Below are 15,867 nucleotides of genomic sequence, written 5' to 3' on the forward strand. Positions count from 1 at the left end.
AACCGGTACTTTTGAAACGGTGCCGGTGCTTAAACGGTACTCAAACCGGTGCTTAAAGAATGGAGAACACCAACTTTGTCCAAAAACCTCTCATGTTCAGCTGTTTTTTTGTAAAAAGATAACAATGTTAGCCTTTTCTGCAGCTATGGGGCATATATGGTATCACTCTTGGCTGGAAGCAGTGCTTAAACAATGGAAAAAACACAAACTTTGTCCAAAAACCTCTCATGTTTAACTGTTTTCCACTTTTTCTTTGGTCATTTTAGCCTTTTTGGCCAGGGTGAAGGGAGTATCTGCCATCAAACAAGAAGACAGCCACATGTAGCTATGATGATGTTTGCTAGTTCACCTTACATGCATTAATGTAATAACGTGGTGAGCCTACTCAACGTAAATTACACACGAACAACATTAAGCTACTCACGCAGAGAAGAACGGCTGCTGCTGCCATCATCATCCGTCATCATTTCTGCTACACTGGCAGGGCTAGGGGCCAGGACTCTATTCTTCGGGTTTTTGGGGGATGTTGCTCCGGGTCCGATAACTGGCAACCCACCCGCAGTAGATGTGCACGGAGTGAGGTCTCGCAGCAAGCTATCAAATACGGCGCATTTCTCGGCTTTTAAAAAAAACGCTATGCGTCGCCAGGTGTTTCATCGGATTTGAGGTGTTACCTCCTTTGACAGTATCACAGTATCAGCTTAAAGCACTTGTTGCAGGCTGCTGAGTTTGCATATTTTGCTGTGAAGTACAGCCATACATTTGACCGGTCCTCCTTGGGCATTTTTAATCTAGCTCTGCTCTAAAAGAACGTGCGTACCGGGACCCGCTTACTATCCTCAGAAACATAAAATGATTGGCTAGAATCTAAAGTGTATCACAGCTCAGGGAAAAAAAAGCACCGAAATAAAGCACCGAAATGTGCGCTGCTTTTCGGTCTGGTTACTACCGTTTATGTCAGAACCAATACCGGTACCCATCCCTACCCATAAGGAATAAATCCGACTTATTGCCAACAATGCAGACCAAGCTTTCACTTGGCTGTACAGGGACTGAATGACCCTTAACAATGGGCTGAATGCCCTTTAATAGGAAGATTTTTATGCGTGAGAGAGGTCAGGTTTTTATGAATGCTATATGAAACTAAAACTCAGTTCCTAGTTATGTTTAGCAGATATGAAATTGTTGAGGGGCTTGGAACAAAGAGAGACTGAAAGAGGCTTGTTGTTTTTTAAAGCTCTCTCTGCATTTCTTCCTGCTGCAGTTTAATATTGTTGTTGAGCTACCCCTGACACTCCCAGCACACGGCTGTCCCACCTGCACGATCTCAGTGTCCTCTTTGGCATAGTGGGACTCAGTGGTGGTGATGTAGGGAAAGGTGTCCTCAGTGATCATGGTGATTTGGGTGGGGATTGGGCCATAAGTGTCATAATCCTCCTCCTTGAATATCTGGTCCACATCATAGCTATGAGTCGGCTCTGGTGGATATTCTAAGGAAATATTAAGACGTTTAGTTTTGTTTGGACTTTGTGGTGCATTGTTACAGTCAGCAGTCCTGGTCTGGAGCCCCGAGGACTTCAAACAGTCAGAGAGTGTCCTCTGGTACAGTTTACACTAACTGTGTTACTGATCTCACCTGGCTGAGGAGCAGCTAAGTTGTCATAGTGGTCAACTGCAGAAGACTCTTCATAGGTGTGTTCCTCACCTGAATAGACATGCAAAATACATGAGGTAAGAATTCAGTATGAGACACATGGGGAAATGTGACTCATTTTAGGGGTATGATTCCTGTTTTGAGTGTGCACGATCCCGGGTTCAATTCCCTGATGAGCCCTTAACTTACAGCAAATGTGGGAGAATAAAAATTGCATCATACTGTACATACAGATCAACAACTTCCAAAAACATCTCTCCTCTCTTGCAAAACTGTGATTTAAGTCAGTGCATTAAAGTTAACAAATAAAGTGAAGCTAAGATCGGAAGGGATTTTTGGTTGAAAAAACAAAGAAACAAACAATAATTTGTGGTAATAATTGAATAAATATGAGTTTGTAATGAATATGTGATAAATTTTGTGCTCGCCTAACAATGCAATTCATTTAAAGTTGTTACTTTTTTTCTCCACATAAGCCTTTACTTGACTACGATATTAAACAAGAAAGTTACTAATGAGTTGTAAAGGTACTTTTTACTACTTAAAAATAATTAAGCAGTGTTTATCATAATTAACTGTCGATTAGTTACCTAGAAGAAACCAGTTTACAATATTCCTCAGCTGGATTCTATAATTGCGTTATCTGTCACCTGTTGTTCTTTAGTAAAACAAGGCTAAACAGCTATTGTTTCACCTGAGGTTAAAGTTAAATCAGTGTCAGCATGAGGAAGCCCTGACCTGAGTGGTATCCAGAAAATTCCTCCTGGCAGTGAGAAGAGACGGCAAACAGCATGAACACGAGCAGCCCCGAGAGGAGCGACGCCTGCAGGGTACACATCAAATACAGCAGATAGACTCATGCAACACAATTCACCATTTCACACAACCTGAATGAATATTAAACTGTAAACTAAGATGTCACTGCTGGATGAGTTTGTTTTCTGACCCACTGTTCCTACTACAAGTGCTGTCAGCTGTATTTAAATAAATCCCTCCATTTGACTCTATTAATTAAATTAAATTAATTAAATTAAATTAGGTTTAATTAAATAATTAAACCAACTAACTTTTGATTGGCTGCTTCTTGCACACTAAGAATTTGAACGGCAGGTGGGTGGGGCTCCTGTATTCACAAACAGTTAAGTGCATTTAATGACCACCAGAGATGGGCAGTAACGTGTTATTGTAATCTGATTACTACAAAAAGTAATTAGATTACTCTTACTTTCCCGTAAGCACGCTGCATTACTGCGTTACTAAACCGTGATTTGTGTGTGAGAGTGTCTGATGACAATGACGTAAGCGCGTGCGACGTCAGTGGCAGCAACAGATGTGTAAATCAACATCTGAGCAAGCACCTGGCCTTCTGCCATGGGAATGTGAAATTCACAGAGAAAGCGCCGGATCCCCCCACTGACAACTGCAAGAAACACTCGTCTGCTTGACTTCTGCATTTCTGTCATTGCAGGTGCTCATTGGTCTATCCTTTGAGGGATAGGTCCCCGTTTTAAATCGTAGACAAGCCCTAACTACACAAAGACTGTTGCAAACTATTCTACTTTGAAGAGTGCCCATGCTGAACCTCATGTTTTTAGATTTGAGTCCCTTGTTGGTATTTTTTTTTTTAATGTTATGCACAAAAAGGGTATCAATTAGCTGTCTGTGAGGTAGCTCATCCATCTCGTGATCCATCATATTTCACAGGCTAAAAACAAACTAATTATTCTACAGGGACTGCAGCAGTGCTTCTTTCTCTGTGAAGTGAAACTGTAAACAAACAAGGTTTAAAAAAAAAAAAAAAAAAAAAAGATTGCAATCATGCTGATGTAGTTTTGCACCACTTTGACTTAGCAAAGACTTGTTTGACCTCGTTTTTTACACTGGGAGTATTTTGACCGCTTTATAGGGGCTTTTTAGTTCCAGGAGACTTGATAAGTCAGATTCTTTCTTCCATTTACTCAGTGCATCATGTAAAGTGTTTTTACATTGTAAACTTTTATATAGGATCCAACCAACTTTATTTTATTTCAGAAAAAGAAAAAGTTTAAAGTAATCATGAGCTGCATAAACAGCCTAAAGGGAGTGTTAAGTATATTGATCAACAGAAATTCAGCATAATTCAGCTCTAATTCCAGTCTTCAGTCTTGTTGCCTCAGCTCAGGTGACTGATTACTGTCAGGTTTTATGGCTCTGCTTAGACCAGTGACAGGTGTTATACTGCCCTCTGGAGGTAGCATAGTAAACTACTGGTAGGATACTGACAGAATACAATCCTATGGCAGTTTTTGTATTAGCCAAACAAATTTTTAATAGAAAAACAAAACTCCTTAATTCTAAAGGCCTTTGTTTATTTCCATGTTATTTTTTCCAGCACTGTAAACGCTATGTGCAAATATTGATTTAACCCACACGGTCAGTCTGATTGAATGAATAATAGGCAGGTTATCTGTGAAGCCTTTCCTGACTCACAGTGGTTTTTCATTCATTCACCTCTAGGCTGCATTCCTGAAATGCTCTTTTTGAAGGACTTCCTAAAAGGACCATCATTGGCTTCAGCTTAATAACCTTTCAACAGAAATTTGAATAACTAAAACTAATAACCATGTTAACCAGTTTTAGCAGAGCTGCACTGGCATAAGAAATTTTTTGCACAAGTGATTTTAAAATACTCCTTCTTGTATTTAAAGTCTTTTTTTTTTTTAATTTAAAAGTTTACTTTAAGTTCTAACTCACAGTCATAGATCTTACACTGTCACTTGTTGGACAACCAATGACAAGTATCAAAAACATCAGAAGTGAAGCAACCGCTTTCACTGATGAACCTCCTGACCTCAGAGCAGAACTTGATGCATCAAATATGATCAGAGAAGTGTTTGGGTGGGCTATACCAACAAAGGAGAATGCTGTTTGCCTGAGAATTAAACAGACTGAGGTTTCTTTGTCAGGAGGAAGACTGCTGAGCACTTCTCAGACTCATCTGACATTCCTGAAGCCTCACTGTGAGGCTGCAGACCAGCACAGGAAAAACCTGCTCTGTACCTGGAAGGCTGTGTATTAGATTTTAACACAAGGTCACTGAACTGGATAAAAGGAGGATAAAAATGACCACAACCACATTTTTGTAATCATTTCCGAAACCTCAGATCAAACCTTTTGAAAAAGAATTTTGGGAAGATTCAAACCTTGAAAAGGTCAAATGAGCTCAGCTTCTCTGGTGTTAAAGAATCCCTCACTCTTATATTGTTTCTTTATTCAAGTAACAATTTATTCATATAATATTGCCCTGAATAAAGTAGCAAAAAGAGCTCATTATCCAATAATTTAACAAGAACATTTGCCACATTTCTGCTAGACAAATGTTGCCTTGTTAACCTTTATTAGAGGCTAGTTTGTGCATGAATTTAAACAACCCAAGAGAACAGCTGTAACAGACCATACAAGCAAATTCAAACCCAATTAACTCTGCCCTGTTGGACCTCTGGGGCAGTGAGGTAGTGAATACTCTCACATTTCATATTTAACTTTTTTGTTCATATTTGTGGATTGCTATAAAGAAACAAAGGCTGCTCCAACATTCCCAATGTGTGCAAAATCTATTTGGTCACATGGCCAAACATTACACCATGTACAAATTTCCCTTTGGCTTTGTTGTGAATTCTAGAGAAAAATCCAAAGTCAGCAAAGAATCTAAACAAAGCCTGCTCTGTGAATTAAAAAGCTTCCCCAGAACCTAAAAATTACCCACAAACATTCATCAGAAATGTCTGCTCAGCAAAATGACTCCCACACAGATGACTTACTGAACAGCTGAATACAGAATTAGTTTATGATGTATTGCACCAAAATGACTTTAAAAATGAAAATAAATTACCACAAGTTATACTTCAGTAAACAACAACAAAAAAGTTTTTTAGATAAATTCTGTCTGCAGATTTTGCAGATTTAGACGCTAACACAAACAAAAAGAGAAGATCTGCATTTTTAATATGGAAGTTAAATTAATTATATCGAAATTTTTAAGGCCTATATCAACATTTTAAGGTCCTGCTAACAGCCTGAGAGGCACTTTATAGACTGTCCAGTGGACTAAGGATAAACTAAAACCTTCCCCTGATTATTTTACCATAAGCAACATTTAACAGTTCCCTCAAAATGTGCAGGGCCAAATCCACATATGATGATAATCTCATCTTACCTTATCACAGGAGGCCCCCATGGTGCTGCACAGTGATTCCCTCTAGACCAGACCTGCTAAAGGATTCTTTGGGGATATATGGATGAGAACAAAAACAGCCAGATTTTACGTTCCCTGAGGAGTTTCCCTTACACTATTATCACCCCAACGGTTCCCCTGTACTCTCGTCTCTCCAGGATCCGTCAGGTTCCCAGGCACGGACGGGATCCTGTTCGACTTTTTTTTGTTCCTCTCGTCCTCTATCTGTGCTTCTCAAAAGGGTGAGAAATACCAGATCCAGAATCCAGCATGAGCAGAGAAAAACCAGGACAGAAGGAAGATGAATAGATTTTGGGGTTTTGTGTCTTCACATTAATGTCTAGATCACATTTCCATGTGCTGCTGTCTGGAGTTGCAAAACAGTTTTAACATCTGATTAAAAAAAAAACTGTTTTGAGGATTGTAATCATCTAGACCACAATTTGCACCCATAATCATGCCTTGTATTTCCTCTCATGAGCTAAATAAAAAATGCATTCAAAATAAACTATCATTTAACGATTTTTCAAGCTTCAGCGAAACTTTTTCAAATTAGTTTAGTGAGGAACACATTTTACCCTCAGAACAAGATTTCTTAAATCAAAAGACCGAATGTTTTGCTGTGTTGCAATTTCAAACAATGATGTCATTTATGCCAACACAAATAGATTGTGTGACTATAGAGACAATTAATGATAATGATAATAATAATTTGTTATATAAACTGGTCATTTTTATATTCTTCAACCTAGGAACAAGAATCACAGGTGCATAGTTTTGCAACTATTCTTCAGTGAACAGTCAGATTTAGTTTTTATGTTCTTCCTGAAAGTCTGAACTCTTTATCAGACTATTAATTTAAATATCTGTAAAATGATCACCCTACATTTACTTGCAGTGTTTTTTGTTTTTTTTATAAACAGACCGCACAAACCCCCTTTACTCCATTTTCTTAATGACTTTCCAGGTAAACACACCCAAACTTACAGCAAAGACTAAAGGCCAAAAAATAACCTTTGAACTTATGGTGAAAGTAGGACAGTTAAGACACTCCTGTCTGAGATTCCAAGTTATCATTAAAAAAGAAAAAAAAAAAAACCCAGCCAATCACGCAGAGGGAGGTAAGATGTGGCTGTGTTGTAAAACGCCAAAGTGCTGATTGAAAATGGTGTCAGTGAAGCAAAATAAAACTCAACCAGTGAATGTTCAGTTTAAAGACTTTATTGCGTTTAAATCTTTACATCAGTAAAATGCATCAGTGTGTAAACCTATTTTTAGTCTCGCCTTGTGAACACTGCGACTTCAGAGTCGACTTCAGTCACTGCAGATTCAGCACTCTCACTTCTCCTTCTCCCTGTCTCTCTCATCTTTCTTCTTCTTCTTTTTCTTCTTTTTATCGTGGTGGTGGTGGTGGTCATCTGGGGAATGGGAATCCCTGTGAAGATCCAAAAAGTCCAAGTTAACTCTGCAGTATGCAAAATACATTTTGGTGTTACAAAACAAGATATTTTCAATCATTAACCCTTTAAGACCTACCATAGAACCAAGTCCGCCAGAGCTTATAGTATATTTTTACATGCTGTGGAGCCATTTTTGGGAGCATTTCAAGTTGCTATACATCAATACAACCATTATAGCCCAAATTTTAATAATATGCATGCATTAAGTGCATAGTAATTACATAAATTGCAAAAAAGTGCAATAAACTACAAAAAGATTGAAAATTGTTTTTGATTTTTTTAACATATATTTCTAGTTAGAGAAATTTAAGAGGCTTATCCCTCAAAACTGTAAATACAAAAATGTTGCACAAACTAGTTTCCCACCAAAGGAAATTTATTTTAAGTGTCTTCATAATTTTATTTTTGAGATACACCAATTTTCATATACTGCAGGAAAAACGAAAAAATATATTATAGTGCAAATTTGCAAAAAAGCAGCATATGCATCAAAATAAAATATTTCCAGCAGTGCAATATGAGTCCTCAGCATCCCAGAAACGTCACAGAAAGTCATAAAGTCAAACATAACTTTTAAAAACACAAGTATAGGCTCATAAGGCCACAATGGTAAAAACTACATTTCTGCAAAATGACGTCACTTCCGGTTTCGGGCAGGTCATGCGGTCATGTGACAGTTCACGCTGATGGACATAGGAAGTGTTACAAACAGCTGATCGGATCGGCAAAGCGTGTTTCTGGAATATTATGTTTTTGTTGCTGCAAGTGCTTTTTATGCAGTTTTTGCAAAGCTTTATGTGGAAGGAAACTGTGACCGAGGACAAGCTGATGGCATAAGATGTGAGTACAACTCCTCCGGTTTCATATGCAAAAAAAATTATTGCGCTAGCTTACGTGGTTGCAGAGCTACCGGGATTTAAAAATAGTTACGCAAAATGGAGCGTGCCCGCTCCGACCGGCTTTAAAGGGTTAAGCTGTGAAGATGATGCAAATTATGTCATGTGGTTGTTTCTGTAATTGGTGTGTGGTATACAAGAGCTAGAACAGAAGATAGAACTTCCCATACACATCCACAGTAGGGCTGCCACAAACGATTATTTTGATAGTCGACTAGTCACCGATTATTTATGCGATTAGTCGACTAATCAGATCATCATCCACTGGACATAAAACTACAGCTTATTGCACCAGCAGCATCTGCTCTTATATAACTATCATTAGCTTACAGCTTTAAGCTTTTAAGGTGCTAACTAAAAATAAAGACAAGATGATAGTTTATTAAATTTTAATGAAATTTGCAGATTGTTTCGGTGAAGTTTAATAAACTCCTTGCTATCTAAAATATAACAGGACAACGGAGTATATTCTCCAGCATCTCACACTTCTGATAATCAGCTGTCTGCTTGACGTTTATTCAGCTGTGTAAAAACTATAACTTTAATCTCAGACAAACCGATTTACTCAGGAACAAATAAAATACAAAAAAAAAAAAAAGCCAAACAACAACATTTTTAATTTATCTAAGTGACTCATATATTTAACCTGAGTCGTGAAAGACGGCGGTGGGTTTGAAAACAATTTGCCGGGAGTCCGGTGTTCTCACCGCGCTAGTGACCTAGCCCCCGGCTAGCTATCGAGCTAGTGGGTAACAGACGTCTCCGAAAACGTCGGAGCGCTTTTGAAAATATGTGGTGTCCTGATAAACTGAGCCGATATTTGAGGTTTACACAGCTACATTCTCGGCTGAAAATATGTTAAACGTTTATTTTGTAACCCAGAAAGAATAATAAGAGTAATATTAAAACTAACTAGCTACCGCCATTGTTGGAAACTGAGCTGGGCCGCGCTATGAATTCTGGGACACAGCTGCTTCTTCTTCTTCTTCTTCTTCTTCGGGGTTTAACGGCAGCTGGCATCCTTGTACATGCAGTGCTGCCATCTTCTGTTTCAGTCCGTTATTACACTCTTAAATCCTGCTACTTATTCCTGCGTCTTTTGGGATCTTACAAAGCTTCAAACGACGCGTCGACTATTAAATCAGTCGTCGACGATTTTGATAGTCGACGTAATCGTGACTAGTCGACAAATCGTGGCAGCCCTAATCCACAACCCTTAGATAAGTCCTTTCTCACCTGTCCCTCCTACTCTTCTTCTTCTTGCTCTCCCTTTCGTGGCTTCGCTCCCGGCTGCGGTGGCGTTTACTGTGGGAGTGGTGAGACTCTGAGGATGGTGAGCGTCTTTCATCCACCTGCCGCCTGAAAAACAAAACAATTTAAAAAAAAATTGTCTTTAACCTATAAACTCCTCTGATGCAATATCTTAATCGTCAATGAAGCATAAAAGTGATCATGAGGAGTGCTTCGTGTACCCGTGGGAAGACTGTTCCACTCTCATCGACTCCTCTTCATCTTCCTCCTCTTTCCACTGTCTGGCAAGTTCCTCAGAATGGACGTTGATCACCTCTCTGATCACCTGCAGGGCGATAATAGAGACCACATTACTGTTTCCTAACCTTGGTTCAAACAGGAGGACCGACACGCTGAGCTTAGCATCAGATTTTCAGTTCGGAGATTCCCAGGCAGGGTTTATTTAGTATTCCAGTCAGAGTTATCATAGTTTAGCATTTTCTAATTAGTTTCTTTTTTTATTTCATTTTGACTTAAAAAATAAAAATAAAAATCTGTAGTTTCCAGTTGACTCTCTTATTTCAGTTTAGTTTTTAATGTTCAAAAATGTTTCGTTTTATTTCTTCCAGTCTTGTTATTGCTACAGTGTGAAGGGAATATATTAGAGCCAAGACTCTGGAAAATCAGTGCAGATATTATATTGAAAAACACACTGAAAGCAGTTAAAATCCCGAGTTTCAATAAACGTGTCTATTAATGCCACATTAAACAAGATCTCATCTGCCGCGACCGGTTATGGTGAGAGAAGGAAGACAAGAAAACTACTTATAAAACAAACTTTGCCTTGCTTCCCATAAATGTTTACCCTGCTCAACAGAATAAGCTAACATGTCTTTCAAAACTATACTGCTCCCACCGAAAATTCTCTGCCTGTGTGAAACAGACACACGTATTGTTGAGATCTGGGCAGTCAGTCAACAGTCAGATGACCAGCATCTTGCTCAGTAGAATCGAAACTGAATTCTTCGCCCTCTTGTCCATCAAGATAAAGCCTGTTTTGTCTCTGGGCCTTTTGAGAAACTGTCCAAATTGGAGTTGGGTAGGGTGATGTAGCAGAAAAACTGATAGTGGAGCAGAGGCTGAGAGTTTTCTGAGGAAAAGAACTACTCAACAATTTATCAGACAGTCCGTTCTTTTGCTGCTTTGTGGAAGTCAAATGATATAAATTTTAAAAAAGCGTGTCCAGCTTCATGAACACTATATGTTGAAACTCAAGAGCACAATAATAGCTCCAGTAACTGGATTTCCAAATCAGGCTCACCAAATCCACTGGTCATTTATACTGTGCTGTCTTTCGTTTTCACCATTTTAAAGTACTGTTACTTTTGACATTTCCAACTAAAGATGGGAAAAGCGGTTCTTGTGATTCACAACACCCTTCATAATTTAAAGAAAAAGTTATTTCACCTTCATCATGGATTATATATAAATGAAGTAAATGATTAGAATCAGGACAACACTTATTGTTCTTTATCAACTCATCTACCTCAGTGTAGGATTTCTTGGTGATGTGAACATTTTTGGCTCTGTAGGACTGACGCCGCCTCTTGTAGTCCCTCATTTCTGCCATCAGCTCCAGTTTAGTCTTTGGTTCATTTTGTTCTTCACCTGAACAAAAACACACACAATTTTTATGTGGACTGCACCAGAGAAAGCCAAAAAAGGTTTTCCTTCACTAAAATTACAGCAACTCTAAGTGTAGAGTTAAACTTAGTTAAATCTCACCTTTTTGGAGTTTGGACACCAAATCTACGTAGAGATCGTCGTTGGAGGACGATGCTTCCTTCTGTTCATTGATGACGCCGACCACATGATTGTACAGAGCCAATCGGTCGGCAACAGTGAGATCACACACGGCTCGCTTGTGGTTCTGAGGCACGTCGACTGGCTCACCGGAGTACTGACCTGATAAAGGATCAGACAAGTTTTACAAGCTAAGTGAGAAAACACAAACTAAACTGACAAGATTTTAGTTAATTTATCTAATTTCAAATCCTGGACTTCAACCTCAAAACAACCACCTGATCACTCAGAGTCAGAGGTTTGGGATAAGTTAAAGTTTTGCTTGTTTGGAATCCTGAAAAACAAAAAATTCAATCTTTCTGGTTTCTCTAAATTTCTAATTTTCTCTGCAGGAAACCCAACTCTAACCCCAGATGAGTCGCCAATAACCTGTTTGCTCTTAAGACATTAATGAGGTTAAAAAAAAAACCAAAAACACGTCCACATAACGCAAGTCAAATGGTTAATTATTCCTAAGATCACTTCTCAAAGTAGCTCTGTATTCAGCCAAAATTGGATTCTACATAAAAGTAATTTGGTTTTAAGTGTTAAAGTAGAAAATCATAAAAGGCGAATTTACACCATGGACCCTGTTCTCAAAAAGTGACATAGATTTAACACTGACAGGAAATAAGTGCTTAAAGTTTTTTGGGGGTTTTTTTATGCTTAGCGCCATCTTGTGCCAGCACAGAGCATGACATCATTGGGTCGGTTGGCTGCAGTCAATAGACTTACATTAGTTTATGTTAGCTAACTAGTAACAGGACCAATAACTGAGGGGAAAACATGGGGACTTAACTAAAAATCGGTTTAAGGGGGTCACGTTTGTGCTGCCCCCGGCTGTAACAATGAGTTTTATGTTAAAATCAAGGAATAAACAGTAATTGGTTGTTTTGCTAGCTGCACTAATAAGAGGAAATTCACCTGTTAGCTCTAATGTTAGGGTGAGGAACAAAGACAGAAGTTACTTTAAAGTTTAGTCCCTAGTTATTACCTAACATCAATGACTGATAACTTAGCATCAGTAAGGAACTGTGGCCTTCTACTGGAATACTTTTAGATGAAGATTTGACAGAAAGCAGAAACTACATAAGTATTTTAAACATTCAGTCTAAATATGACTGATGAGTCTACATGTATGGACTTTCCCCATCACATAAAGGGAAAAGTATTTGTATGTTCAAGGATGCAGATGTGACTGATAAGCTTCCCGCACCCAAACCCCTGTGGTTTGAAAGGATATGACAGTAAAGGATATGAGGCATGAAACCAGTGGCAGACCTCTCTAGAGCCCATCTCCTCTAATACTCACCCCAATCGCTGCAAACAGAACAAACAACACATGGATGTTAGGAGCAAAACTAGAAAAGACGTGCCGATCCTAAATTGATATTGTAAAAGCTCCTCTTTTACTAATTACTAGTACTAATTACTAGTTACTATTTGGTGAGGGTGAGAGCCAAAAAAGTGAACAATGAATTTACAATGAGTTTAGTGAGGACTTTAAAACTAATGGCATTTTTCTTGGTGTATAAAATTAAACATCTGAATATTCAAGAATAACCCTGTAAAGCATGTTTATCACTGGAGAGGCATGACCCTAATCCTAACCATTCTATCTGACCATGTCAAAGGGGGGAAAAAAAACAAACTTTTTTCTTTTTCCAACATCTAACAACAGGTCTGGATTCTGAATGTAGGTCTGGTGGCGGGGTTGAGTCATCGCCAATGATGAGTTGGCGATGACAGAGTTAACTTTGTACCTTTGCTTCTAGTAAATGTACGTTGGTGTGTTGTACTTAGAAAAATAACGCACAGAATAAAATGAGCCGCTACCTTGCCAGAAGACTCCTTCCATCCTCATCATTGGTGCAGCAGATCTCGCCTGTAGGATCACCTGATGCTGGGTGGTTTTGTCTGCATGATGAATGAGAACAGAAAAAACATTACTAAAACATTCCTGACCGAAAAATTCCATCCTTACCTTCCTTTCTACTACAAATGAGTTCCACTACGCGCCAAGACAAAAGCATTATTACTTAACGTTCAAAGAACATTTAGTAAACAATGAAATGAAGGAGACATATGTTCTTTTTCCAAGAAATAAAAAAAACAGTAATATTCAAAATGATTTATATAATTAACTAGATAAAAATGGCTTTCAACAGGGCACATAACAATATACATCTTTTTTACTGCACTACAAACTTTTTAAAGTACATTTAAAAAGAACGAAGAAAACTAAATTGAGTGTTTCTTGTTGAGATTGTTTTATTTCATTTTTTTCAAAAATGAATTGTCTCTTCCTTCTTTTAGCAACACAAGTTGCAAAACTTCAAAAGAAAACAGGTGGTCTTCTAAAAAGATCTAATCTCACTAGGGTGAACTTTGGTTATACTAAAGAAAGGTGATAATTTCCAGAGAAAGTCCTCTGTGATGACTTACCCATTGTAAAGCTTCTGACGCTGGTGTTCTCATAGCTCACGGAGGGGTCGTACATCTCCGCCTGCAAAGTAGTGATAAGCTTTACAGCTCTTTCAATTATTAAACACAACTTTACATTAACACTGGAGGTTAGGAGGTTTTCAGTAGTCTGTTGCACAATAACAAGAAGCTTTTGTAGTCTACTTTACTGCTTTTGCCCTGCTGTCTCTGGTCCAATTGCCAGGTTACAGCAGCAGATTCCAGCACCAACACATTAATCTGTAACTAACTGTGTTACCTGCTCCTCGGCAGAGTAGCCCATCTTTTTTAGCTTGCAGGAGGCTTTGTGCTTCTCCATGGTCCTGACCGGGACCCTGTGGTGAGGGTCATAGGGACACTGCTCCATTGGTTCCTGAGAATGCAAGCATATTACATTAGCAAATAATGAATTTAAATTAACATCAGGTATGAATTACACAGAAGCATTATTAATATACCATTGCTGTAACACAATTACCTTCTGAAAGGTTTTATTCTGCAGTGTTTATTAAAACTGTTTTATAAGGACTAAACAACCTCATGGCCAGAATTCAATACAATCTGAATTGTGTAAATATGTATGAAAGCTAATAATAAGCATATTTTCCTATGATGTAACAACTAGCACCACAAATTAACCCCATAGCAAAACTCGTTAAAATAGGTCTAATTCAAGCTGAGAATTAAATGTCTTTGTAAAAATTGGATTTAGATGTCATTAACTTTTGTCTGCTCTCTCCCTTTGCGTTTTGCCGTTGTTTTTGTATGTCCTTCTTTCCTTGCCAAGTTCTATTGAATGCTGTTCCTAATGTAAAGTTTAAAGGGAGTTTTTCCTTTCAGTCATTGACAAATGCTGCTCAGAGCGGGAATTATGACTTGAAATGTCACTATTTTGAATCTTCAGTACCAGAAAATGATCGCCAAGAAGATACAAATGTATATGTGGTAATCAAAAGAAGGAAAACTTGTACTATTTCATGTAAACAAAGACATTTAAACCAAAGTGTAGCTTCAAAAGCATCCTCGTTGAAACTTTTGAGAAGAGCACATTAAAGAAATAAATAACAAAAAACTCAGGAAAAGAAAAGCGGCCTTAAAAAAATCCGGTAAATATTATAAGATGCAAGCATAAAAACACTATTAGAAGACACATGACATATTAATTATAGTTTTTTTTTATTACATCAGACGTAGACCACTAAAAAAGCCAAAATAGAACCACATTACAGCAAATAAAAGTGCCAATTGGGCGAGAGCAACCAGCAAATCTACCACCAAGCTTGAGTGACTTCAGAAAAAAAAAATATTAGAAACTCACCGAAAACGCCCCAAACTTAGCTTAGCTTAGGCAGCAGAGAAAAACTCCATTATAGTCACTTAAGCAAATCTCTCTGGACTCAAACTTAGTTAAACGCTTAAATCTGATGCTGCTCTATTGCTGCTACGGAAAACAAAACATTCCGAGAAGATTTTCTGCTGTTTTGACTGAACAATAAATGCTAACATTAGCCAAACAAACGCTAGCTACCTGGTTGGAGTTCTTGTAGTCTAGCGACCATCCCAGCGTTTCAAATATGTCGTTTATCTGTTTTTTGCACTTTTCAGTAAATTCCGTCAGCTCCTGAAGACGCTCCATGCGGTCCTGGAGAGTTAGCGGCGGTAATGAATCCGACATGATGGGTTTTTATATCAAAATGAACAAAGATTTTCCCTTGAAATCATCACAAGGATCGTTCACTGTACTGGAGAGCGGAACATCCTGCGCGCAGTGATGACGGAAGAACAATAGCGATGCATGCTGGTAGTTGAAGTCCAATAGTTGCTATATTATATTATATTATATTATATTATATTATATTATATTATATTATATTATATTATATTATATTATATTATATTATATTATATTATAAAAAATAATAGCAATTCAGAAATTAGTTGTAACTTTTTTATTTGTATACATAAGTATCAAAGACAAGGACTCATGTAGAATACAAACATATCTGATAAATACATAACTCTAAACCATACAGTCATAACGCAGTGGATTTTAGAACTGTGCAGCATAGTTTGATTCTTCTTGTCCCCTTGAGTATACTCAATTCACAC

General features: G+C 38.0%; 2 protein-coding genes across 2 annotated transcripts in view; both read right to left on the reverse strand.

Moving 5' to 3' along the window:
• The window catches only part of LOC113031335 (collagen alpha-1(XI) chain), a 32,343-nt gene extending 26,232 nt beyond the window's left edge, over nt 1-6,111 (reverse strand). Inside the window, exons 1-4 of the mRNA XM_026183315.1 lie at nt 5,850-6,111; nt 2,393-2,477; nt 1,637-1,705; nt 1,318-1,490 (exon numbers count right to left, since the gene is read on the reverse strand). Coding sequence (XP_026039100.1) covers nt 1,318-1,490; nt 1,637-1,705; nt 2,393-2,477; nt 5,850-5,870 — 348 coding nt within the window. The 5' untranslated portion in view covers nt 5,871-6,111. The remainder of the gene's footprint in view (nt 1-1,317; nt 1,491-1,636; nt 1,706-2,392; nt 2,478-5,849) is intronic.
• A 961-nt stretch (nt 6,112-7,072) lies between these two features.
• Nucleotides 7,073-15,543, reverse strand: snrnp48 (small nuclear ribonucleoprotein 48 (U11/U12)). The gene is made up of 9 exons (XM_026185638.1): nt 15,287-15,543; nt 14,018-14,131; nt 13,741-13,801; nt 13,132-13,212; nt 11,239-11,418; nt 11,000-11,121; nt 9,696-9,799; nt 9,460-9,582; nt 7,073-7,302 (listed from the first exon to the last, which is right to left on the reverse strand). The coding sequence occupies exons 1-9, from the start codon at nt 15,431-15,433 to the stop codon at nt 7,206-7,208; spliced, it is 1,029 nt and encodes a 342-aa protein (XP_026041423.1). The 5' UTR covers nt 15,434-15,543; the 3' UTR covers nt 7,073-7,205.
• Nucleotides 15,544-15,867: the final 324 nt, after the last annotated feature.

Source organism: Astatotilapia calliptera, chromosome 11 (assembly GCF_900246225.1).
Source record: "Astatotilapia calliptera chromosome 11, fAstCal1.2, whole genome shotgun sequence".
Classification (NCBI taxonomy): Eukaryota; Metazoa; Chordata; class Actinopteri; order Cichliformes; family Cichlidae; genus Astatotilapia; species Astatotilapia calliptera.